Source organism: Macaca mulatta, chromosome 10 (assembly GCF_049350105.2).
Source record: "Macaca mulatta isolate MMU2019108-1 chromosome 10, T2T-MMU8v2.0, whole genome shotgun sequence".
Taxonomy (NCBI): domain Eukaryota; kingdom Metazoa; phylum Chordata; class Mammalia; order Primates; family Cercopithecidae; genus Macaca; species Macaca mulatta.
Genome location: NC_133415.1, coordinates 21,004,998 through 21,030,248, shown reverse-complemented (window position 1 = coordinate 21,030,248; position 25,251 = coordinate 21,004,998). Strand labels below are relative to the sequence as shown.

The 25,251-nt window shown below is 50.6% G+C and overlaps 1 protein-coding gene across 1 annotated transcript in view; it reads right to left on the bottom strand.

Moving 5' to 3' along the window:
- Nucleotides 1-501: 501 nt before the first annotated feature.
- SEC14L6 (SEC14 like lipid binding 6) overlaps nt 502-25,251 on the bottom strand; it is a 29,681-nt gene continuing 4,931 nt past the window's right edge. Inside the window, 12 exon segments of the mRNA XM_015150022.3 lie at nt 502-973; nt 1,221-1,390; nt 1,482-1,621; nt 1,697-1,803; nt 4,938-5,021; nt 5,139-5,199; nt 8,681-8,777; nt 9,282-9,469; nt 9,553-9,602; nt 9,605-9,611; nt 10,744-10,787; nt 24,270-24,345. Of these exon segments, the coding sequence (XP_015005508.3) occupies nt 861-973; nt 1,221-1,390; nt 1,482-1,621; nt 1,697-1,803; nt 4,938-5,021; nt 5,139-5,199; nt 8,681-8,777; nt 9,282-9,469; nt 9,553-9,602; nt 9,605-9,611; nt 10,744-10,787; nt 24,270-24,345 (1,137 nt within the window). The 3' untranslated portion in view covers nt 502-860.

The following is a 25,251-nucleotide window of genomic DNA, read 5'->3' as shown; positions in this document are numbered from 1 at the left end:
CTAATTGTTTTTCATTTTCTGTAGAGTTGGTGGGGGGAGGAGGAGTCTTGCTATATTGCTCAGGTTGATCTCAAACTCCTGGCCTCAAACAATCCCCCCTCCTCAGCCTCCCAAAGTGCTAGGATTATAGACATGAGCCACCACGCCTGGCCGATATCATCAGGTTATACAGAATTTTCCACAATGATAGATACATCCTATATCCTCACTGTCCAATTTGCTAGTGTCAAAGATAAAGCCAAACACTAATTAAAGGCAATGAAGACAAACTATTCAGTAATAACCATTGTAATAGGAAAGAGAGCCCAATGTCACTGCAACCTCCTCCTCCCAAGTTTAGGCGACTCACCTGCCTCAGCCTCCCAAGTAGCTGGAATTACAAGCATGCACCATCACACCTGGCTAATCTTTGCATTTTTAGTTGAGATGAGGGTTTCACCATGTTGGCCAGGCTGGTCTCGAACTCCTGACCTCAAATGATCTGCTTGCCTTGGCTTCCCAAAGTGCTGGGATTATAGGCATGAACCACCATGCCCAGCCTAATACTATATTTTAGAAGAGTAACTTATTTCTTGATATTGGTTGATAGAAAAAAGCCTGGGGTTTTTGCTGAGCTTGAGGTCACAGCAGGTCATAGTCGGGATGGAGTGTCTGTGTTGTTTTGCTGTGACCGTCGGGCCACCACTGGGACACTGCCCCAGCCATTCCTGAGGAGTGGGCCAGCTGTGATGCATAGGCTGTGACCCGCTGTTGTAGAATCCCTGTTCCTGAGAGGTTGAACAGGGTCTGGCCAGGGAAGGCTGTGAACTCATCGTGGATTCAGAGATCAAAGAGGAGGGCGTGGGGACCATGAAGTTCACCTAGAATTTCTCCATCTTCTCCATGACGGTTTGGTCTGGGAGCAGTACCTCCACGGTGTAGCTGATGCGTTTACAATGAACCAGGCTGTAGGTGTTGTCAAACCTCAGGACATCTGCAGTGAGGGACAGACACTATTCAGACAAGATGCCCCACCTGGGACTCTGACTTTCATGGTGGTACAGGGAACATGGGTACCCAGACCAGGGAACCATTGCCACGGCTGAGAGCCCAGAGCCAGCCTCACACTGTGCCCACCAGAACCAAGGGCCCTCACCTGGTAGGACATGGATGCACATTGTAGCACCCTCCACACCAGACCCACACCAGCTCCAGGTGAAGCCATCCCTGCCAACCCTTACAGCTGCTGGCCTTGACGCAGGTGATGCTCCCGTCCTCGGGCACCAGGTGGGCATTGTAGCGCTGGCTGGGCAGCACCTCCGTCATCTCCCTAGCCTTCTGCCGCTCCCCCATCTTGGTCTTCAGGAAAACCCCAAAGCCGATGTCCCCGCCATCCGATGCGAACTGCCACCTGCAGTGGACAGAGCCCCACTGGCGACCCCCTGCCTGGGCTCCAGGCCCCTCCCAGCTGTTCCCAGGTGTGGAGTGGCTGTGATCCCTGCCTGAGCACACAGCCTGGGAACAGGATCTCGTTCTCCACCTGCAGGGAGGAGCCACGGCCCACGGACACTGTGTGCTCATACTGCAGCCTCACCTGATTGCACAAGTAGTAGCTCTTGGGCACCTCACCCCCGTAGTTGATCTGTGGGTGAAGGGGGTGTGTGGGCACTAGATCACAGCTTCTCCCCTCCTTCCCCATCCTCTGGGCACCCTGTACCTTGGTCAGGCACTTGGAGTTGCCATCGGGGTCAGTCATGGTCCTTCCAAACTCCATGGGCAGCTGGTCGGGGCTGATGAATTTTGTCAGCTCCTGCTTCCAGTTGTCTGTGTGGGAGCAAGAGAGGGACTCCAGGAGACTCAACAGAGGGAAGAGGGGGCTGAGCCCAGATCTGTCCTATGGCCAGTTGCTCTCTCTGCCTGGCGCGCTTTTGCCACTCTACTGCCTAGAGCAGTCCTGTCCTGGAAGGGGGAAGCCGAGTGGGCCTAGGTCTTGCCCTGGGGCTCAACATGTGCGTGTTGACTAGGTCCTGTCCCCAGGCCTGCCCCTCTCTTACTGCCCCTGCAGGCCCTGCCCCCACTTCTGTCCAGGTATTGACCCATTGGCCACATTCATAGAAACTCGGACCAGCAACTCCTGGAGCCTGGGGTTGAGGTCAGGCAGGCTATGACCTGGGCTTCACTTTCCCTTAGAGACTAAACTCAGCCTTCTGGTCCGATACTGCCCTCAGCTCCCAGGGCTCCAGCACCCTCAGAACTGCAGGGCGAAACTCGTGTCAGTTCTCCACAGCTGCTCTGAGATGACCAAGGATGTTCCACAGACAAAGGGACATGGGCATTGCAGGAACAAAATAGATGAAAGCAGAGGTGGACACCCAGTACCCTCGGATAGAGAAGGACTGTGTAAGCATGAAGTGGTGGAAAAAACAAAGGAAAAGCCCCCCAGTCTGGCATAAAAACATAACAGTAGGCTGGGCCTGGTGGTGCACTCCTGTGGTTCCAGCTACTTGGGAGGGTGAGGAGGGAGAATTGCTTGAGCCTGGGAGGCAGAGGTTGCAATGAGCTGAGATCATGCCACTGTACTCCAGCCTGGGCAACAGAGAGAAATCCCATCTCATAAATAAATAAATAAATAACACTAAGTCAAAAATCAGATAATAGGCAAATTATGAACTGGCCCAAATGCCACAAATACGACAGGGAATGCCCAGACATGGTGGCTCACGCCTGTAATTCCGGCACTTCAGGAGGCCCAGGCAGGAGGACTGCTTGAGGCTAAGAGTTTGAGACTAGTCTGGGTAACATAGTAAGACATGACTCTACAAAAAATAACAATAAATTTGCCAGGTGTGGTACTGTGCATCTATAGTGCCAGCTACTCAGGAGGCTGAGGCAGGAGGATCTCTAGAGCCCAGGAGGTTGAGGCTGGAGTGAGCTATGATCATGCCACTGCACTCCAGCCTGGGCAACACAGAGAGACCTTATCTCTGAAATAAATATATATATTTCATATATATATGTATATATCTCAAATATATATACACACAAATATATATATATATATATATATATGGGCTTAAGTGATCCTCCCATGTTGTCAGCCTCCATAGCAGGAAAGGACAAGGTGCTTAATATGCAAAGAGTATTTATAAATTAATAGCATAAAAAATACTTTCCTAGAAAATGGTCATAAGACACGAGAAGACAATAAACAACAAATTAAAATAGCCAATTAACACAAAGAAAAAGTCCAGACTCACAAGTGATAAAAGAACCTAATAACCCAATGTAAAATAACAATAAACATCATTTTACATTATAAAAATGGCAAGAATATTTCAAATTATTAATGTCCAACCATGGCAAGAGTATGGGAAAACAGGCACATTCACACGCAGTTGGTGGAGTTAAACTCTGCAATCTGCGTGAGCACTACACTGGAAAAGGTATCAAAAGTCCTAACATGTAGCCAGGTGTGGTGGCATGCCTGTAATCCCAGCTACTTGGGAGGCTGAAGTGGGAGTATTGCTTGAGCCCTGGAGGTTGAGGCTGCAGTGAGCCAAGATCATGCCAACTGCACTCCAGCCTGGGTGGCAGAGTGAGACCCTGTCTCAAAAAAAAAAAAAAAAAAAAAAAGTCCTAATGTGCATTTTCCTTTGGGGGATAAAATTCTGCCATTTCTAGGATTTTATCCTATGGAAAAAACTGTGGATGTATACAAAGGTTGTCTATAAGGATCGTCACTACTGAGTTGTTTCTAATAATAAAAATAATACAAACAACCTGAATTTAGAACTTTGCTGAAATGGGAAAATGATTATCATGTAAGTAGTTACAAAATGGTATATGTATGGTATGAACCCATCTTTTTTGAAAATATATGTCTCTGAAAAGGATAGTAAGTGCTAACTGTAGTTCACTGGGTGACAGGATGTTCCCCCCTTCCTTATACATTTCTGTACTTTACAAATTTCTAAACTGTATTACTTATATAATTTGGAAAACCTAGATTTCTTTTTTTTTGAGACGGAGTCTCACTCTGTCACCCAGGCCGGAGTGCAGTGGCACGATCTCAGCTCACTGCAACCTCCACCTCCCGGGTTCAAGCAGTTCCCTGCCTCAGCCTCCCGAGTAGCTGGGATTTCAGGCACCCGCCACCAGGCCCGGTGAATTTTTGTACTTTTAGTAGAGACGGGGTTTCACCATATTGTCCAGGCTGGTCTTGAACTCTGGACCTCGTGATCCACCTGCCTCAGCCTCCAAAAGTGCTGGGACTACAGGCATCAGCCACCGTGCCCGGCCTCTTTTTTTTTTTTTTTTTTTTTTTTGAGATAGGGTCTCACTCCATCACTCAGGCTGGAATTCAGAGGCGTGCTCTCAACCTCCTGGACTCCAGTGATCCTCCCACATCAGCCTCCAGAGTAGCTGGGACTATAGGTGTGCACCACCATGCCTGGCTAATTTATTTATTTATTGTAGAGACAGGGTCTCATTATGTTTCCCAGGCTAGTCTCCAACTCCTGAGCTCAAGAAATCTTCCTGCCTCGGCCTCCCAAAGTGCTGGGATTACAGGCATTGAGCCACTGTGTGCCGCCAAAAACCCGTATCTAATTCTCCCTTAAATTAAACACACGAGGAAACCAAGACCAAGAGAGAGCAGGTGAGTGACTCACTCCGCTTGCAGCTAATAACTGGCAAGGCCAAGTCTCAGATCCAGATCTCCTAACCTCAAATTGGGATCTCCACCCATGCTACATCCGGGAATCTCTGAGACCCTTCCTGGCCCCTCCTCCCTCTGGGGGGCAGGCACAGCAGCCCACCTGGCAGCCCACCAGACAGTGGGCCCTCAACACCAGTTGGGTGCCCGATGCCTTCGGATGCGGGAACCATCAGATCTGTGAGAAGGACCACCCTCAGCTCAGGATCCGGGCTGGAAAAGAGGCCCCAGATGGCTCACTCACCTCCCAGAATCACCACCTTCCTGCGTGTCTCTTCACTCATGTAAGACTTGACCAGGTTGAAGGTTACAGCGAATAGCTTGGGGGCTGAAACAGGCACAGAACTGTTCTCTCAGGTGGCTGACTGGGGTCTCAGGTGCCGACCCAGTCACCCCACACCCCCCGTCCCCCCATTTCATGCGTATCCTGGGCTGCTTTACTCACCTCTCACAACAATTAAATTCTTCAAGATCTCAGGGTAATTTGCCTCAAGTGCTGAGAAAAACTGCGGAACCAAGTGGCAGAAGTGATGGGCGTCTGAACACTGTCCCCTTGCATCCCCTCTTGCCCCGCCCTCCAGGCCCCCAAGGGCACAGCCTTAGCCTTGAATGCCAACCATCCAAGTCTTTGATGCAGACGGCTCCGGATGCCCAGACACCAAGAACCCACCCGGACACAGAAAATCCGCCACTTCCGGTTTGTGGGATCCTAGTCACAGACCTTCCTTGAAGCAGCTAGTGCAGCTTCTTTTTATTATTATTATTTATTTCTTATTTTATTTTCTAGAGATGGGGTCTTGCTATGTTGCCCAGGCTGGTCTTGAACTCCTGGGCTCAAGTGATCCTCCCACCTCAGCTCCCAAAATGCTGGGATTACAGGTGTAAGCTGCCACGCCTGGCCTAGTGCAGATTCTTGACAGATGAGTGGGGGGATGACTCTACCCATGACAGACAAGAAAAATCCCATTCACGACTCTGGAAAGTTCCCTCCCACATAGCTCAGGCAGTAGTTCAGCTTCAGGAATGAGAAAGACTTTCTTTTAGCATAATATACAAAGTTGCAAGGAATGGCTTTTTATTTTTATTTACTTACTTTTAAATTTTTAAATAAGATAAACCAGTTAAAACTCTTAGTTAGACAGTAAAGCATTCTTGCCAAGCATAAGTGTACACTGTATGAAAGGATATTTGGGCCGGGTACAGTGGCTCAAGCCTGTAATCCCACCACTTTGGGAGGCCGAGATGGGCGAATCACGAGGTCAGGAAATCGAGACCATCCTGGCTAACACGGTGAAACCCCGTCTCTACTAAAAAATACGAAAAACTAGCCCGGTGAGGTGGCGGGTGCCTGTAGTCTCAGCTACTCGGGAGGCTGAGGCAGGAGAATGGCGTAAACCTGGGAGGCCGAGCTTGCAGTGAGCTGAGATCCAGTCACTGTACTCCAGCCTGGGCGACAGAGCGACTCCGTCTCAAAAAAAAAAAAAAAAAAAAGAAAGGATATTTGATTCCTACAAATGAGTCCCAATAGGCCCCATTACATTTGTTTATAAGAGACACTGCAAATAGGGAATGGTTTTGTTCGTTTGTTTATTTATTTATTTATTTATTTATTTATTTATTTTTTTGAGACGGAGTCTCGCTCTGTCACCCAGGCTGGAGTGCGGTGGCCGGATCTCAGCTCACTGCAAGCTCCGCCTCCCGGGTTCACGCCATTCTCCTGCCTCAGCCTCCCGAGTAGCTGGGACTACAGGCACCCGCCACCTCGCCCGGCTAGTTTTTTGTATTTTTTAGTAGAGACGGGGTTTCACCGTGTTAGCCAGGATGGTCTCGATCTCCTGACCTCGTGATCCGCCCGTCTCGGCCTCCCAAAGTGCTGGGATTACAGGCGTGAGCCACCGCGCCCGGCCGTCGTTTGTTTATTTTTGTTTTGTTTTGTTTTGTTTTGAGACGGAATCTCACTCTGTCGCCCAGGCTGGAGTGCAGTGGTGCCATCTCAGCTCACTGCAAGCTCCGCCTCCCAGGTTCACGCCACTCTCCTGCCTCAGCCTCCCGAGTAGCTGGGACTGCAGGCGCCCGCCACCATGCCTGGCTAATTTTTTGTATTTTTAGTTTCACCACGTTAGCCAGGATGGTCTCGATCTCCTGACTTCGTGATCCACCTGCCTCGGCTTCCCAAAGTGCTGGGATTACAGGTGTGAGCCACCACGCCAGGCCAATATCTGTTTTTTTTTTTTTAACACAGTGGCTCACGCCTGTAATCCCAGCACTTTAGGAGGCCAAAGTGGGTGGATTATGAGGTCAGGAGTTTGAGACCAGCCAGGGCAACATGGTGAAACTCCCTCTCTACTAAAAACACAAAAATTAGCCAGGTGTGGTGACGGGCACCTGTAATCCCAGCTACTTGGGAGGCTGAGGCAGGAGAATCACTTGAACCTGTTAGGCGGAGGCTGCTGTGAGCCACTGCACTCTAGCCTGGGCAACAGAGTGAGACTCCGTCTCAAAACACAAAACAAAACAAAAAAACTGAGATATAATGTTCATCCCAGGCTGGAGTGCAGTGGTACGATCTCAACTCACTGCAACCTCAAGTTTCTAGGCTCAAATGATCCTCCCACCTCAGCCTCCCAAGTAGCTGAGACCACCCACACACACCACCACACCCAGCTAATACTCTTATTTTGTAGAGGTAGGGTCTTGCTATGTTCAAGACCAGGCTGGTCTTAAATTCCTGGGCTCAAGTGATCCTCCTGCCTCAGCCTCCCAAAATGTTGGCATTACAGGCATAAGTCACTGTGCCTGGCGGCCAATAACACTTTTTATGTTTAAGTTTTTTGCTATCCTGGGTGAAACAGAAAGAAAGGAACAGGTAGGCTGGCTGCCCTGCGGACCAGGCCTCCCTACAGCTTCCGTCCTACTGCAGCACTCCCAGAGTTGATCTACCCTCAGCCCTTCCCAGAGGAAATGGCAAAAAGGAAGCCCAAAGGCTGGAAGCAGAAGGGTAGACAGGCATTGGGGGTGAGGGCAGAGATCAGGGGTGGGAGGAGAGTGAGCAGAGCCAGAATATGAGGACAGGGACATCCACAGGGACACTGGCAGGTCGGGGAATGGGGCCCTGTTGTGACCTGCTGAAATGAGATGGTGACATGGGGGTGCCACGCCCAACTTGGCACAGCCCCGAGAGGCTGTGGGTATGAAAATATCCCTGCCAACAAAAGTAAGGAACTGTAGGCCAGGTGCAGTGGTTCACACCTCCAATCCCAGCACTTTGGGAGGGTAAGGCGGGCAGATGACCTGAGGTCAGAAGTTCAAGACCAACTTGGCCAACATGGTGAAACCTCCTCTCTACTAAAAATACAAAAATTAGCCGGGCGTGGTGGCAGGCACCTTAATCCCAGCTACTTGGGAGGCTGAGGCAGGAGAATCGCTTGAAGCTGGCAGGTGGAGGTTGCAGTGAACTGAGATCGCGCCTCTGGACTCCAACCTGGGTGACAGAGCAAGACTCTGTCTCAAAAAAAAAAAAAAAAAAAAAAAAACCAGAAAAACAAAACAAAACAAAAAAAACAAAACAGGCCAGGCGCAGTGGCTTACACCTGTAATCCCAGCACTTTGGGAGGCCAAGGCGGGTGGATCACCTGAGGGTCGGGAGTTCCAGACCAGCCTGACCAACATGAAGAAACCCCATCTGTACTAAAAATACAAATCTGGGCATGGTGGTGCATGCCTATAATCACAGCTACTTGGGAGGCTGAAGCAGGAGAATCACTTGAACTCAGGAGACAGAGGTTGTGGTGAGCCGAGATTGCACCATTGCACTCCAGCCTGGACAACAAGAGCGAAACTCCATTTCAAAAAAAAAAAAAGTAAGAGCTGCAAACAGGGCCTGTGGGCAGGTAGTCACCTGGCAGTGAGGAGAGAGACACCAACAAGTGGAGGGTAAAGACCCAGGCATTTGACCACCCACCCATGCCCCTGGCAGGGTCACCTCACCTCCTGGAGAAGCTCTATTCCTGGCTTCCACAGATGCCTCAGGCCCAGCCCCTCAAGATCAAAAACAGCTATGATTTTCTCCACCTTCTTCCCCAGCGGCAAGGGAATGACAGGGGGTGAGACCCTGTGAGGGTCACTGCCCCAACCCCTATCCAAGATGGGGCTGGGCCTAAGCCCAGGGCACTGGCCTGGCTTGTCTCGGCTTGCATGGCATGGAGATGGGGGGAGGGAAGGGGCCATCCCACAGGATGCCAGGACTGGAGTGGCCCAAGGACCGCCCTCTTCGTGTCTGTCCATGGGAGGGCAAATTGCTGTGTTGCAGTTCCCTCTTCGGTCCAGTGAGGCTGAAATCCCTGTCCCCCTCATCCAATGAGGCTGCAGAGGGCAGTGTGGCCCAGTGGGTTGAGTGGGCTTTGGGGCCAGTTGGGGGAGAAATGAGTCCCAGTTCAGCCACATACTGTGTGGCCTTGGGTGGGTCCTTGGCCTCTCTGAACCTGCATTCACTCCTCAGTACCAGGAGGAAGGCGAATTCTGGGTGTGGGGCTCAGGGGGTGAGGGCGCTGTGTCCCGCTGCAGCTGCCCAGGGTGGCACCCACACACCTTCTGACTCTGCAGCTTACACTCCCGCAGGAGCAGCTCACAGCTCCGGAAGCTGTCTCTGAGCAACTCCTGTTTGGAGGCCGAGAGCAAGAGGCCCTTGGGGTCCAGGCTTCCCATGATGTGGTACCAGACAGGGCTGCCCTCACCGTCGTGGCCGCCTATGCCGTTGGCGTTGTACAGCCTGACCACCTGGATGCATACACAGGAGATGGAGGCTCAGTGCTGAGGGCCGAGGGCCCAGGGATCAGGGCATGGGTTTGAGAGATGCTCACCTCTGGGGGCTGCCAGGCAAGGATGCTGGCCAGGTCTTGTTGCTTCCGGACTCCATATGCTGCAGAGACATGGCAGGAGGTGGTGAAGTTTCTGCCTGTCCCAAAGACCTCTGCAGATACCTGGGGACACCAGGCCAGGTCCCTCTGCCTGCAACCACTGAGGGCTTGCCAGAGCATCCCCAGGCTCCACTAACATAGAACTGGGGAATGGAAACAGGATGGGGACATACATCTGAGAGGGCAGGAGAGACCCAGAAAGGAACAGGGGAGGCCTGCACTCTGCAGCTGTCTCCCCCTGCATCCTTCCAGATGTTTCCCATGGCCCCTCCCGCATGGCCACCCTGGGAGTCAGACTCTCCTCCCTGACTTCCAGTTGCCCTTAAGCAAAAACCTATACCCCCTACAAGGCCTGCAGGGCCTGGCTAATGGGTTGGGGCCACCCATGCAAACTCATCACTTCCCTTTCTGTCTCCAACACGATCTCCGTGTGCTCCTAGAATATACCAGCTCAGGCCAGGCACAATGGCTCATGCCTGTAATCCCAGCATTTTGGGAGGCCAAGGTGGGTGGATCACCTGAGGTCAGGAGTTTGAGACCAGCCTGGCCAACATGATGAAACCCTGTCTCTACTAAAAATACAAAAATTAGCCAGGTGTGGTGGCGCGTGCCTGTAATCCCAGCTACTTAGGAGGCTGAGGCAGGAGAATCCCTTGAACCTGGGAGATGGAGGTTGCAGTGAGCTGAGATCACGCCATTGCACTCCAGCCTGGGCAACAGAGCAAGACTGTCTCAAAAAAAAAAAAAAAAAGAATACACCAGCTCATTCCCACCTCAGGGCCTTTGCATGGGCTGTGCCCTCCACCCTGATCTTCACATGCTTGCTTCCTTTTGGGCATTCATGTCCCTACTGAAATGTCCCTGATCTCTCTTCCCTCCTTCCCTGTTTTGCTGTCTTCATTGTACTTTCCATTCTCAGGAATTATCTTTTTTGTTACTCTGGTTTCTTTTTTCTCTCTTTCCATCACTGCAGTCTCCCCAGCGCCTAGCGCTGGGCCAGGTTTACCTTCCAGTCTCAATGAATGTGTGTTCCATGAATGAATGAATGGATGGATTAATGAATGAATAAATTTGTGCCTCAGACTTGGGATAGGAAACAGGACCAGGCTAGGCAGGGAGAGGTGTCAACCTCACCTTCCGCAGCATGTCCTCTGATTTCTGCAGGTCAAAGCTCCAAGCTGCAACAAAAGACAGGGTTATGGTTGTGGAATTCTAGAGGCTCACTCCAGGTGTCAGGCCTCTGAGCCCAAGCCAAGCCATCGCATCCCCTGTGACTTGCACGTATAAGCCCAGATGGCCTGAAGTAACTGAAGAATCACAAAAGAAGTGCCTGTAATACCAGCTACTCGGGAGGTTGAGGCAGGAGAATCACTTGAACCCTGGAGGCAGAGGTTGCGGTGACACTGCTTGAGCCCAGGGGTTCGAGACCAACCTAGGCAACATAGTGAGAGTGTCTCTATAAAAAGAAAAAAAAAAAGAAAAATGTTATTTAAGGTTGCCTAATGGCCATGGTGAGATTACGGATGATTTATAGAAATATCATTGTGGTTTTTTTTTTCTATGCCTTCCAGATTTTCCATGATAAACGGGCTCTGATTTTATAATCAGAGAAACACCCAGTGGATGTTATAAACAAATTGGAGTGAGGTCCTAGTGAAAGAAATCAGGCACATTCCTCAGCCCCGGGCTCAACACAAACAGGCCCAGTACAAACACATCCCACCATATATCTCTCAACTTCCTGAGCCCAGTACAAACACCACCTGGAAAATCCCTGATAAGGACACAGCCGTTTGTGGTTTTACTGAAAGCGCGGGAACCAATAGAAAAACTACTAAATGTACAACTTAAAATGTAAACCAATTGTAATGATGTAACCAAAAGAATTCCCTTGTTCCTCTGTAACTTTACGTATCCTATTTACATCGGGCTATAAAAAGCAAGCACTCGCATTGTTCGGGGCCCTCTTGTATGCTGTGGAATGGAGGGACCAAGTTCGAACTTGCAGTAAAAGATCCTTGGGGAGAAATATGGCTCGTACAGGTCTCGGTCTAAGGACTGGGTGAATAGCAGTACTAGTCCAGTTACCAGTGTATCCCAGGAACTCGCCGGCAGTTAGTAGAGTCAACCGGGGAACTAATGTAACAGGAAGACACAGTAGATTGGTAACAGAGGGACCAGATAGGTTCTTAGATAATGTTCCATTACACCAGAAGAATATGCCCGGCGGAGCCCTTAGGGTGGTACTAGGGGGCGTTGCAGTGATGTTGCAGAGGCTGGAATTAGTTCCTGAGAAACAGTAGGGAAACTTCTCCTGACTGGGGTTTAGGTATAGTGGCACGTTAGGGATAGGGGCATATGAGAGGCTTCGGAGTTTGTTAGCTTGGGCAGAGGTAGAGGATCCCCATGGCAGAGGGACAGCGGTTAGCGGTGGACGCCCTAGAGTGGCACACAGAAAGCAGCCAGACAAGCTGTGAAGTCCTGTAAGGTTAGCAAGTTCTAATCCTTCTTGTAATAATTTTAACCAGGAGAAAGGACGTAAATCTTGTGTTAGTCTGTTTTCTTGTCGTTGGATATTCCCATGGACCAGGGGCCGTACCTGCACTAGACCTCGCCACAGATAGAGGTGACTGCTAGGCCATGTGGAGGAGGGGGAGTAGTATACAGCCCCATGTTGAGGCGTGGTCCAGCGGGAGTTCCAGGGGTCTTTGACTATCCATGTATATGAAAAGTCCCCGTCCCGTCTACGATGGAAGGGCCACTTAGGATCTAACTGTTCTTCCTTACCCCAATAATGGGATTTATGGATGTTACAGTAGTTATAAGGGCAGCCGGCATTTTGGTGCCACCAATAGTGTTTACAATTGTATTTAGTCTGATCAAACTCAAAGCATATTATTGGTGCCATTGGTTTGGCTATTTGAAAACCAGTAAAATTTATTAAAATTGGGCTATTGCACCCTGAGGAGGGGCAATCAGCACTGGCCAATAATTTCCTGGGCTTATGAGGTTGTCTGGGGTGGGTTTGGTTTTCATAAAGCCAGAATCTCCAGATAAAGGGATTAGGAGCTGGTTTTGTGTTTTCCCCAGCGGCCACTAGGGCGACTAACGTTAGGGTTAGACTACCTAACTGCACGTTTGCAGTGAGCTATGCTGCCGGCGCAGGGTGAGTTTTAAGGGGTTGTTCTTAGCTCTGTCCACAGTCCACGTGGCTGGTGCTTCAGCCGCCGCCATGATTGGCCCCAGAAGGTCGGAGGTTGGGTCCACTGGCTTGATGTGGGTGTAGTGGATCCACGACGCGATGCCTTCTACCTTCAGGGCGGTGGGTGTGGTTAGGAGTACCTGGAGTGGTCCCTTCCACCTGGGTTCTAGGGTCTCTTGTTGGTGTTGCTTAACCAGGACCCAGTCTCCCAGCTGGTACGGATGGGGTGTCGGTGGGGGACCGGTCTCATATAGTTCCTTCAGCTTGGGCCAGATTTCTTGATGAATTTTCTGCAAGGCTTGTAGGGAAAATAAGAGTTCAGAGACATTTTCTGTTTCAGACTTGAGCAGATCATCTTTTAGGCTGGGAACCAGGGGTGGGGGTCTGCCATACATGATTTTGTAAGGGGTAAGGCCCAGTCTGTAAGGGGTATTATGGGCCCGGAACAGAGCGTAGGGGAGAAGGACCACCCAATTAGCGCCAGTCTCCATGGTCAATTTAGTTAAGGTCTTCTTTAAGGTCCGATTCATCCTCTCTACCTGTCCTGAACTCTGGGGCCTGTAAGCGCAATGTAGTTTCCAATTTGCCCCAAGGATGGAAGCCAAATCCTGACTTACCTTAGCGATGACGGCCGGCCCATTATTTGACCCTATCTGGACGGGGAAGCCATACCTGGGGAGGATATCTTCCAGAATTTTCTTTGCTACAACCTGAGCAGTTTCCCTTTTGGTTGGGAATGCTTCAGTCCACCCTGAAAAAGCATCTACAAAGACAAGTAAGTACCGATACCCATATTTTCCTGGCTTTATTTCAGTAAAATCTACTTCCCAGTAGATACCGGGCCTGGTTCCCCTGAGCCTTGTTCCCGTTGCAGCCTGGGATTGGGGGTAGGCGTTGTTAAGCTGACAGACTTTGCAACTTGTCACGATGCTGCTGGCCGTCTCGGCTATATGTCTGATTTTGAGCTTGGAGCGTCTGATCAGGTCTATCATCCACCGGGCACCCAGGTGGGTGGTTCGGTGGATGTGTTCTAACACTTGTTGTCCTAATTTTTCTGGTAGGATGGTTTGGTCATTAGTATCAGTCCACCACTCATTCTGGATCTGTTTCAGGGGAAGATTGTCGATCCACTGGAGATCTTGTTCTGAATAATCAGGGAGATATGGCAAGTCCCGGGGGCCCGGATCAGGGAGCTGGAGTGCAAGGAGTTGGCTGGGAGCCTTTGCCACACTCCTTGCAGTTTGGTCTGCCAGAAAGTTGCCTTGAGCAATTGGAGTGGTTGGTTTCTGATGCCCTGGGCAATGTACAATAGCCAATTTTTCTGGTCTCCATAGGGCTGTTAACAGGGCTAGGATATCTTGCTTGTTTTTTATCTCTTTTCCTTCAGCCATTAGTAACCCTTGCTCCCTGTAAATGGCCCCATGTATGTGCGCCGTAGCAAAAGCATATCGGCTATCTGTGTATACTGTCAGTTTCTTCCCTGCCCCTAAGGTAAGAGCTTGGGTGAGCGCTATCAGTTCGGCCTTCTGGGCCTATGTTCCTGGGGGCAGGGGTTCCGCCCAGATTACCTCAGTCTCTGAAGTCACTGCCGCTCCAGCGTACCTCTGGCCTTGGTGTACGAAGCTGCTCCCATCAGTGAACCAGACTAGGTCAGCGTCAGGAATTGGGCGGTCCTGCAGGTCCTCTCGAACTCTGTACACCTGAGCTAGTATCTCGGTGCAATCATGGAGCGGGATGTCCAGGTCCGGGTTGGGCAGCAGCGAGGCAGGGTTTAAGGTTGTTGGGGGCAGGAAAGTTATCCTGAGGGGATTTAGTAGTAGTCCTTGGTAGTGGGTGAGCCGGGCGTTACTTATCCATCGATTAGGTGGCTGTTTGAGTACACCCTCGATGGCATGTGGGGTAATGACCCGTAATTCTTGACCCATGACAAGTTTATCAGCATCTTGTACCATCAGGGCCGTGGCCGCAATCATTCGGAGACAAGGGGGCCACCCGGCAGCCACTGGGTCTAATTTCTTTGACAGGTAGGCAACCGGCCTCCGCCAGGTGCCTAAGTTCTGAGTTATTACCACCTTGGCGACACCCTTGCTCTCATCCACGTATAAGTGGAAGGGCTTGGTGACATCAGGTAGTCCCAGTGCAGACGCAGAGAGTAGAGTGGTTTTGATCTGCTAGGAAGCCGACTCGGCTTCTTCTGTCCAATTAAATGGCTGCTGCCCCCGTGTTGCCTGATACAAGGGTTTAGCCAGCTCTGCGAACCCAGGTATCCATAGTCTACAAAATCCCGCCGACCCCAGGAATTCCCTTACTTGTCGGGTGGATTGTGGCCTGGGGATCTGCAGAACAGTCTGCTTCCGGGCGTCTGTTAACCAGCGCTGCCCTCCTTTTAGCAGGTACCCCAGATATGTTACTTCTGATTTACAGATTTGAGCTTTCTTTGCCGAGGCTTGGTAGCCTAGGTTCCCTAGAGCTTGTAAGAGACCCTTGGTCCCTTGAATACAAGCTTCTTGGGTCTCAGCAGCAATCAGGAGGTCATCAACATGCTGTAGTAAGGTTATTTCAGGGTGTTTGCATCGGTACTCACCCAGGTCTTCATGGAGGGCCTCATTGAACAGGGTAGGAGAGTTTTTGAATCCCTGCGGCAGTCTGGTCCATGTCAGTTGGCCACTTATGCCCCTCCCAGGGTCAGTCCACTCGAAGGCGAAGAGCTTTTGGCTCTGAGGGGCTAAAGGCAAACTGAAGAAAGCATCTTTCAAATCTAAAACAGTGTACCATTGATGTTTAGGGTTTAGGGTACTCAGGAGGGTGTACGGTTTAGGCACAGTTGGATGTATGTCCATAACCCTCTTATTGACTTCTCTCAAGTCTTGTACAGGTCTGTATTCTCTGCTACTAGGTTTTCGTACCGGCAACAATGGAGTATTCCAGGGCGAGTGACATGGGCGAAGGACCCCTTGGTCGAGGAGCCGGCGAATATGTGGTGCAATCCCTTCTTTGGCTTCTAGGGGCATCGGGTATTGGCGTACCCGAACGGGGTCTGTCCCAGGCTTGAGTTCAACAAACAAGGCAGGACGGTGTTTTGCTAGTCCTAAGCCCCCCGTTTCCGCCCAAGCTCCTGGATATTGCTGGAGCCAGGTTGCTATGTCCTGGTCAGGGGCCACTCGCTCCTGGTGGAGCCGGTACTCATCTTCTAGGGTTATAGTCAGGATGGACATGGGCTGATTTTGGGAGTTGGTCACGACAGGCCCTTCGGGGAGGAAATGGATCTGTGCTCCCATTTTAGTTAGCAGGTCTCTCCCTAATAGGGGACAGGGGCTCTCAGGGATGACCAGGAAAGAATGGGTTACATTCCTGGCTCCGAGGTTTACTGTTCTTTGTGTTGTCCAGGGGTATTTCTTAATTCCTGTGGCCCCTTGTACCCACGAGGACTTGGAGGATAATTTTCCATTAGTTTTTTTTTTTTTTTTTTTTTTTTTTTTTGAGACGGAGTCTCATGCTGTTGCCCAGGCTGGAGTGCAGTGGCGCGATCTCGGCTCACTGCAAGCTCCGCCTCCCAGGTTCCCGCCATTCTCCTGCCTCAGCCTCCTGAGTAGCTGGGACTACAGGCGCCCGCCACCACGCCTGGCTAATTTTTTGTATTTTTAGTAGAGACGGGGTTTCACTGTGGTCTCGATCTCCTGACCTTGTGATCTGCCCGCCTCGGCCTCCCAAAGTGCTGGGATTACAGGCTTGAGCCACCGCGCCCGGCCAATTTTCCATTAGTTTTAACTAGGACCGAGTGCTGTGCTCCCGTATCGACCAAGAACTGAACTAGGGAACCCTCCACTTGCAAAGTTACCCTAGGTTTGGGGAGGGGGTCCGAACCCCGTCTTCCCTAGTCTTCGTCTTGAGTGACTAGTACGGGTGTAGACCTAGGGGGTCCCTGTCCTCATTGTTTCTTTTTGGGACAGTCTCTTACCCAGTGGCCAGCTTCCTTATAGTATGCACATTGGTCTTTGCTCAGATTATCATGTCTGGGGGACCGCCTAGGTTGGGTGTTCTCTGGCTGTAGATGCTCTTTCTGTACTACTGCTGCCAGGACCTTGGTCATTTTTTCAGTGGCCTTAAATTGCTTTTCTTCTGGAGTATCTCTGTTATTGTAAACCCACTGGGCTATCTGAAGGAGGTCCTGAATCTGTTTTCCCTCTAAGTCTTCTAATTTCTGGAGTTTCCTTTTAATGTCTGGGGCTGCCTGACTTACAAAAGACATTACGACAGCTGCCTGACTTCCTGGAGCCTCTGGGTCTATGGGGATGTACTGTCTAAAAGCTTCCATTAATCTTTCTAAGTAGGTAGCTGGGCTTTCTGTCTTTCCCTGCAGAACAGAGTATACTTTAGCCAAATTAGTGGGCTTGCGAGCAGCTGCCCGGAGACCTGCCATTAGAGTCCGGCGATAAAGGTGTAGCCGTCCCCTACCTTCTGCCGTGTTGTAGTCCCACGCCGGCCTGGTCAGAGGAAAAGTCGCATTTATGAGGTCGGGGTTGGCAGTCGGTTGACCGTCGTCCCCCGGGACCTGCTTTCTAGCTTCTACCTGTATTCTCTCTCGCTCCTCCGTTGTGAACAAGATTCGGAGGAGCTGCTGACAATCATCCCAAGTGGGCTGGTGGGTGAACATGACACTATCCAGTAAAACCATTAAATCTTTGGGGTTGTCTGAGAACCGAGCACTCTGAGTCTTCCAGTTATACAGATCACTGGTGGAGAATGGCCAGTACTGGAGCCTGGGGATTCCCGTGTCATCTGGGGGTCCTATTTCCCGAAGGGGTAGAGCCACTGTGGAGTCAGGCGGCTGTGGGGGGCTAGCCCGCAAAGTGCGCCCTCGCGTACGCCCTGCTGGCCCTTCAAAGTTACTTTCACTTTCAGCGGGTCCGGGTGCGCCGGCCACCTCCCGTCTGCCTGCTCCTTCCCGCGGCTCAGCCCGGGGGGCTGGGGCCTGGGGCCCGGAGGGGTACGGAGGGGGTTCTGTGGACAGTGGGTCCCCGCTATCAGGTAGAACAGGATGGGGGGGCAGTCAGTTGCTTGGATTTTAGAGGCTGAGCAACCAGTGCCTTACAGGGTTCAGGGGCTAATTGGAAAGGGGACAGCCAAGGAGGCGGGTTCTCAACAAGGTCCTGCCATATGAGGATATATGGGATTTGATCCAAGTGGCCCGCACGCCCAGGTAGGAAAATCTTGGACTTTACTGTAGTGATGACAGGAAGTTGGAACGTCCCTTCGGGTGGCCACCCCATGTCAAAGGCAGGCCATTTGGAGCGGCACAGAGTAAGTAGCTTTCCCTTCCTGATTTCCATACTAAGATCATGGCCCCTTGCTCTAACATGCTTGAAATTACTTGTAAGGAGAGATAGGGGAGTGCTCTGGGTATTACCCATCCTGTAATAATTTGTAGTCTCTTCCTGTAAAAGAATATGGGTTAGAATTCCTGTAAAGGAAATCTGGCGTATAAATAACATCTAGCCGCAAGCGCGCTCCGGAAGCCCGGGTCAGAATCAGTTCAGATAAAAATCTAGATCAGACGAGAGCCAGGGGACGTCTCCCACCAGTCTCCGCTGGCCGTCCTATAGCGCATCTGCCAGGACTGCGTCAGCTTCAGTTTTAGACTTCGCGAGTCACAGATACAGGTTCAGAACAGACACGGACAGACAAACAGAGACGAGCCGGCTCACCTATCAGCAGATCGATCCTGGTAGATCCGTTGACCAGGGGTCTGGTGGGCTTGGGGAATTCCGGACGAGCCCCCAGATGTAATGCCCAGACCGTTTGTTCCCCAAAGAAGACCACCAGAGTCCAGAGTCAAAGCCAAGTGGCAAGGATCTTTTACTGCAAGTTCGAACTTGGTCCCTCCATTCCACAGCATACAAGAGGGCCCCGAACAATGCGAGTGCTTGCCTTTTATAGCCCGATGTAAATAGGATACGTAAAGTTACAGAGGAACAAGGGAATTCTTTTGGTTACAGCACTACAATTGGTTAACATTTTAAGTTATACATTTAGCAGTTTTCTATTGGTTCCCACGCTTTCAGTAAAACCACGAATGGCTGTGTCCTTATCGGAGACTTTCCAGGTGGTGTTTTTCTAAAGCTGAGATATATGGTAGTCTCTGAGTTGAGAAATGTGTTTGTACTGGGCTCAGGAAGTTAAGAGATATATGGTGGGATGTGTTTGTACTGGGCTCAGGAAGTTGAGAGATATATGGTGGGATGTGTTTGTACTGGGCTCAGGAAGTTGAGAGATATATGGTGGGATGTGTTTGTACTGGGCCTGTTTGTGTTGAGTCCGGGTTTGAGGAATGTGCCTGTTTTCTTTCACAACTTCCCAGGCTCAAGTGATCCTCTCACCTCAGCCTCCCCAGTAGCTGGGAACACAGGCATGTAGCACCACGCCTGGCCAAGATTTTTGTGTATTTTTTTGTGGAGATGAGGTTTCGCCATGTTGTCCAGGCTAGTCTCAAATTCCTGGGCTCAAGTGATTCTCCCACCTCAACCTCCCGAGTGGCTGGAACCACAGGTGCGCCACCAGGTCTGGCTAAGTTTTAAAATTTTTTGTAGAGATGAAGTCTCCCTATGTTGCCCAGGCTGACCTCAAATTCCCAGATTCAATCAATCCTCCTTCCTCGGCCTCCAAAAGTGTTGGGATTAGAGGTGTGAGACCCCTAGCCCAGCCTTGTCGTAACTTATATAAAGTACACACCAGGCTCAGAGGCAAGTTGCCATCACAAGTTTTACCAAGGCTATTCATCACAGATTAACCAACATCCAGGGATGTGAAATCCTGTGTACTCTGCAATAGTAGGAGCAGGTGTGACGATCAACATGGTTTTCACAGTGGTTTTCTCACCGCAGCTGAAACCAACTCCAGCCCTACCGCCCGCCCCCTACGTACCCCCCTCAGGGAAGGATCTAAGTGTAGGAGTTACAGTCACATTTTCGGGGCCACTGAGAATCCTGTCTCTGCATTTGGATTCCTGGGATTCTGACATTTATCTCAAGAGCAAACCTCTTCCCTAACCTGGTCCCCAAACTCTTTTTATGAGAGGATGTTAAGCAATTGGCCTCTAACATCAGACTGACCTGACTTTGTCACCTGCTAGCATAGCGGCCTTGGGCAAGTGGTTTAACCTTTATAAGCCACAGCTTCCTCCAATGCAAAAACAAAGCTAACAATAATACCTGCCTAACTGGGTTGAACAAGGAGGAGGAGGAGGGAAGGAGAAGAAAGAAAATAATAGATAAATGGCTGGGCATGGTGGCTTATGCCTGTAATCCCAGCACTTTGGGAGGCTGAGGCAGGTGGATTACTTGAGGTCAGGAGTTTGAGACCAGCCTGGCTAACATGGTGAAACCCTGTCTCTACTAAAAATACAAAAAATTAGCCAGGTATTGTGGCGAGCGCCTGTAATCTCAGCTACTTGGGAGGCTGAGGCAAGAGAATTGCTTGAACCCAGGAGGCGGAGGTTGCCATGAGCCAAGATTCTGCCACTGCACTCCAGCCTGGGTGACAGAGTGAGACTGACTCAAAAAATAAATAATACATAAAAACTGCTGTACCCGTTGCCTGGTACAGAATAAGTGTCCAAAATATGAAAGTATTTCCACTCCTTGTACTAGCCACCTCTAAGATGACCATCAGTGATCCTTCCCTGGCATTCACTCCCTGTTCTGCTAAACAAAAATTATAGGAGGCTATTGCTTTGTACTAAACTCCTGCACTAGGTCCCAAAAATCAAGATGGAGTCCTCATGCTTACTAAACTGAAACAGTTGTTATCTGACCTGAGAAATCAAGAGATAGCCCAGACAGGCATGGTGGCTCATGCCTATAATCCCAGTGAAAGAAAACAGGCACATTCCTCAAACCCGGACTCAACACAAACAGGCCCAGTACAAACACATTCCACCATATATCTCTCAACTTCCTGAGCCCAGTACAAACACATCCCACCATATATCTCTCAACTTCCTGAGCCCAGTACAAACACATTTCTCAACTCAGAGACTACCATATATCTCAACTTTAGAAAAACACCACCTGGAAAGTCTCCGATAAGGACACAGCCGTTCGTGGTTTTACTGAAAGCGCGGGAACCAATAGAAAACTGCTAAATGTATAACTTAAAATGTTAACCAATTGTAGTGCTGTAACCAAAAGAATTTCCTTGTTCCTCTGTAACTTTACGTATCCTATTTACATCGGGCTATAAAAGGCAAGCACTCGCATTGTTCGGGGCCCTCTTGTATGCTGTGGAATGGAAGGACCAAGTTCGAACTTGCAGTAAAAGATCCTTGCCACTTGGCTTTGACTCTGGACTCTGGTGGTCTTCTTTGGGGAACAAACGGTCTGGGCATTACACCAGCACTTTGGGAAGCTGAGGGAGGTGGATTACTGGAACCCAGGAGTTCTAGACCAGCCTGAGCAACATGGCGAAACTCTGTCTCTACAAAAAATACACACAAAAATTAGCCAGGTGTGGTGACGAGCTCCTATAGTCCCAGTTACTAGGGAGGCTGAGGTGGGAGGATCGCTTGAGCCCAGGAGGTCAAGACTACAGTGAGGTCAGCCTGGGCTGCAGAGTGAGACCTTGTTTAAAAGAGGGATAGAGAGAGAGCGCACGCACCTAATTTCCCTAACAGGCCAGTCCAGTTACAATATTCAACTGGTATGTTAATGAAGTTCTGTTTTTAGCCTTACAGCAAAAAGTAACCTGAACTCACCTGATGTAAACCAATCAGTTATCTTTCCATTGTTCTTGCCTTACCAGAAAAGTATTGTAGCTTTGAAATGATAGATTTGCCTTTTGTTCTGTTTCTGCTTTCTTCAGCCCCTTTTCTGTGTATAAAGCCAAACTCCTCCGCTTCACTCATTGAACACTTATTCTATCTCATAAGATGAAATGTTGCCTGATTCTAGAATTGCAGTAGAGATAACTCAGATCTTTAAACCAAATGTGTCGTAATTTTGTCTTTGACAGTTCCCTCCCACACTGAGAAAGGCTGAGCTGTGTACCTGATAGATAGCTGTAGAAATGATGGAATTTGGCCCAGTGAGATGGCTCATGCCTGTAATCCCAGCACTTTGGGAGACCAAGACAGACAGGTGGATCATGTGAGGTCAAGAGTTTGAGACCAGCCTGGCTAACATGATGAAACTCTGTCTCTACTAAAAACACAAAAATGGGCTGAGCGTGGTGGCACATGAATCCTAGCTACTTGTGAGGCTGAGGCACAAGAATCACTTGAACCTGGGAGGCGGAGATTGCAGTGAGCCGAGATCACACCACTGCACTCCAGCCTGGGAAACAGAGTGGGACTCCATCTCAAAAAAAAAAAAAAAAAAAAAAGGAATGTGACTCAGAAGTCTTCATTGTAAGATATTACCACTTCCTCCCTGCTCACTGGGATCACTCATGGCGGCGTGTCCGGAATTGGTAGGTTCTTGGTCTCACTGACTTCAAGAATGAAGCTGTGGACCCTCACGATATTACAGTTCTTAGAGATGGTGTGGGCCGGGCGCGGTGGCTCAAGCCTGTAATCTCAGCACTTTGGGAGGCCGAGACGGGCGGATCACGAGGTCAGGAGATTGAGACCATCCTGGCTAACCCGGTGAAACCCCGTCTCTAGTAAAAAAATACAAAAAAATAGCCAGGCGAGGTGGCGAGCGTCTGTAGTCCCAGGTACTCGGGAGGCTGAGGCAAGAGAATGGCGTAAACCCGGGAGGCGGAGCTTGCAGTGAGCCGAGATCTGGCCACTGCACTCCAGGCTGGGCGACAGAGCAAGACTCCGTCTCAAAAAAAAAAAAAAAAAAAAAAGAGATGGTGTGTCTGGAGCTTCTTCCTTCTGGTGGGTTTGCAGTCTCGCTGTCAGGAGTGAAGCTGCAGACCTTCGTGGTGAGTGGTACAGCTCTTAAAAGCAGCGCATCTGGAGTTGTTCATTGGTCCTGGTGGGTTTGTGGTCTTGTTAGCTTCGGGAGTGAAGCTGCAGACCTTTGAGGTGAGTGTTACAGCTCATAAAGACAGTGTGAACCCAGAGAGTGAGCAGCAACAAGATTTACTGCAAAGAGCCAAAGAACAAAACTTCCACAGTGCAGGAAAAACACCCAAGTAGGTTGCTGTTGTTGGCTGGGTTGGGGGGGAAAACAGCCTGCTTTTATTCCCTTATCTGACCCCACCCACATCCTGCTGATTAGTCCATTTTACAGAGAGCTGATAGGTCCGTTTTGACAGAGCGTTGATTGGTGTGTTTACAATCCTTGAGCTAGACACAGTGCTAGACAGAAAGTTCTCCAAGTCTCCACTAGGTTAGCTAGACACAGAGTTAGCTAGACACAGAGTGCTGATTGGTGTATTTACGATCCTCTAGCTAGATAAAAGTTCTCCAAGTCCCCATCCGGCTCAGGAACCCAGCTGACTTCACCCAGTGGATCCTGCACCGGTGCTGCAGGCGGAGCTACCCGCCAGTCCCGGGCCGCGCCTGCACTTCTCAGCCCTTGGGCGGTCGATGGGACCGGGAGCCACGGAGCAGGGGGCGGCGCCCGTCGGGGAGGCGCAGGCCGCGCGGGAGCCCACTGCAGCGGGGGAGCTCAGACATGGCGGGCTGCAGGTCCCGAGCCCTGCCCCGCGGGGAGGCAGCTAAACCTGGCGAGAATTTGAGTGCAGCGCCACTTTGAGTGCAGCGCCGGCTGGCCCGCACTTAAACCCGGCGAGAATTTGAGTGCAGCGTCTGCAGGCCCGCACTGCTGGGGGACCCGGCGCAACCTCCGCAGCTGCTGGCTCACTGCCCTGGGCCGGCGGCGCCGGCCGGCCGCTTCATGTGCTGGGCCTGCCGAGCCCGCGTCCGCGCCTGCCGGAACTCGCACTGGCCCGCGAGCGCCTCTCCCTCCACACCTCCCCGCAAGCAGAGGGAGGCGGCTGCGGCCTCAGCCAGCCCAGAGAGGGACTCCCACGGTGCCGTGGTGGGCTGAAGGTCTCCTCAAGCACCGCCAGAGTGGATGCCGAGGCCGAGGAGGCGCTGAGAGTGAGGGCTGCTAGCACATTGTTACCTCTCAGCGGGAAGCCAACTGCCTTGTAAGGATCCTCAAGCGGCCCCTGTGAGGAAGAACTGAAGCCTCCTGCAGCCTCCTGCCAACAGCCAGCACAGACTTGTCAGCTACGTTCGACATCTTGGAAGCAGATCCTCCTGCCCCAAACCTTCAGATGACTGCATCCCTGATGGGTATCTTTACTGCATCCTCATGAGAGACCCTGAGTCAGAACCACCCCACTAAGCCTTTCCATAATTCCTGGCCACAGAAATCATGAGAGAATAAATGTTTGCAGTTGTTTTAAATGGCTATATTTTGGAGTAATTTGATACACTCAATAGATACCTAATACACTCCTCTTTCATGCTGTTGACGCTACCCCAGACCCCACGCTCTATCCTTACCTCGGAGCCAGCGCAGGAGGAAGTAGTCATCAGGATTGGGCAAGGCAGATAGCACATCTTGGATGTTCTCCCGAAACTGAGGACAGAGAGGGAGAGACCTGGGTCAGAGGTCAACCACCCTCAGTCCTGCAGGTCTCAACTGTGCTTGAGGAAGGGGATGTCTGAGTGAAGAGGGCCCACTCGGGCTGGGAGGATCAGGGCCTGGGTCAAGCCGTAACAGTTTGTATTCTCCGTCTTGGAAATGGGATGATAGAACCAACTACAGGCCAGGCGCTGTGGCTCGCTTTGGGAGGCACAGGCGGGAGGATCACCTGAGGTCAGAAGTTCGAGACCAGCCTGGCCAACATGGTGAAACACCCCATCTGTACTAAAAATACAAAAATTAGCCGGGCGTGGTGGCGGGCGCCTGTAATCCCAGCTACTTGGGAGGCTGAGGCAGGAGAATCGCTTGAACCCAGGAGGTGGAGGTTGCAGCGCACCACTGCACTCCAGCCTGGGGCACAAGAGCGAGACTTCGTCTCAAAAAAACAAACAAACAAACAAACAAACAAAAACCTACCACACTGAACATCAGAGAGAATTAAACGTGGGTTAAACACAGAGAAGGTTTACAAGCCTGACTCAGGGATGTGGGGGCAGGGAGGGGCCCTCTTTAGGGTGCTAATCTTCATCCTTAGGAAGTCTTCAGGCCAGGTCAGGTGGGAGCATAAACTGCACAGAGTATGAGGCTCAGAGAGGTTGAGCAACTTGCCTAGTGTCACACAGCCAGCGAGTGGCAGAACTGGTTGCCTGATTCTAGAATTGCAATAAAGATAATTGAGATCTTTAAACTGAATTTGTGTCAATTTTGTCTTTGACGGTTCCCTCCCACACTTAAGCAGGGCTGAGCTGTGTACCTGATAGGTTAGGGTTGAAATGATGGACTGTGACTTAGAAGGCTTCACTGTAAAGACACGGTTTGAAACCCGTTAGCCAGGCCCGA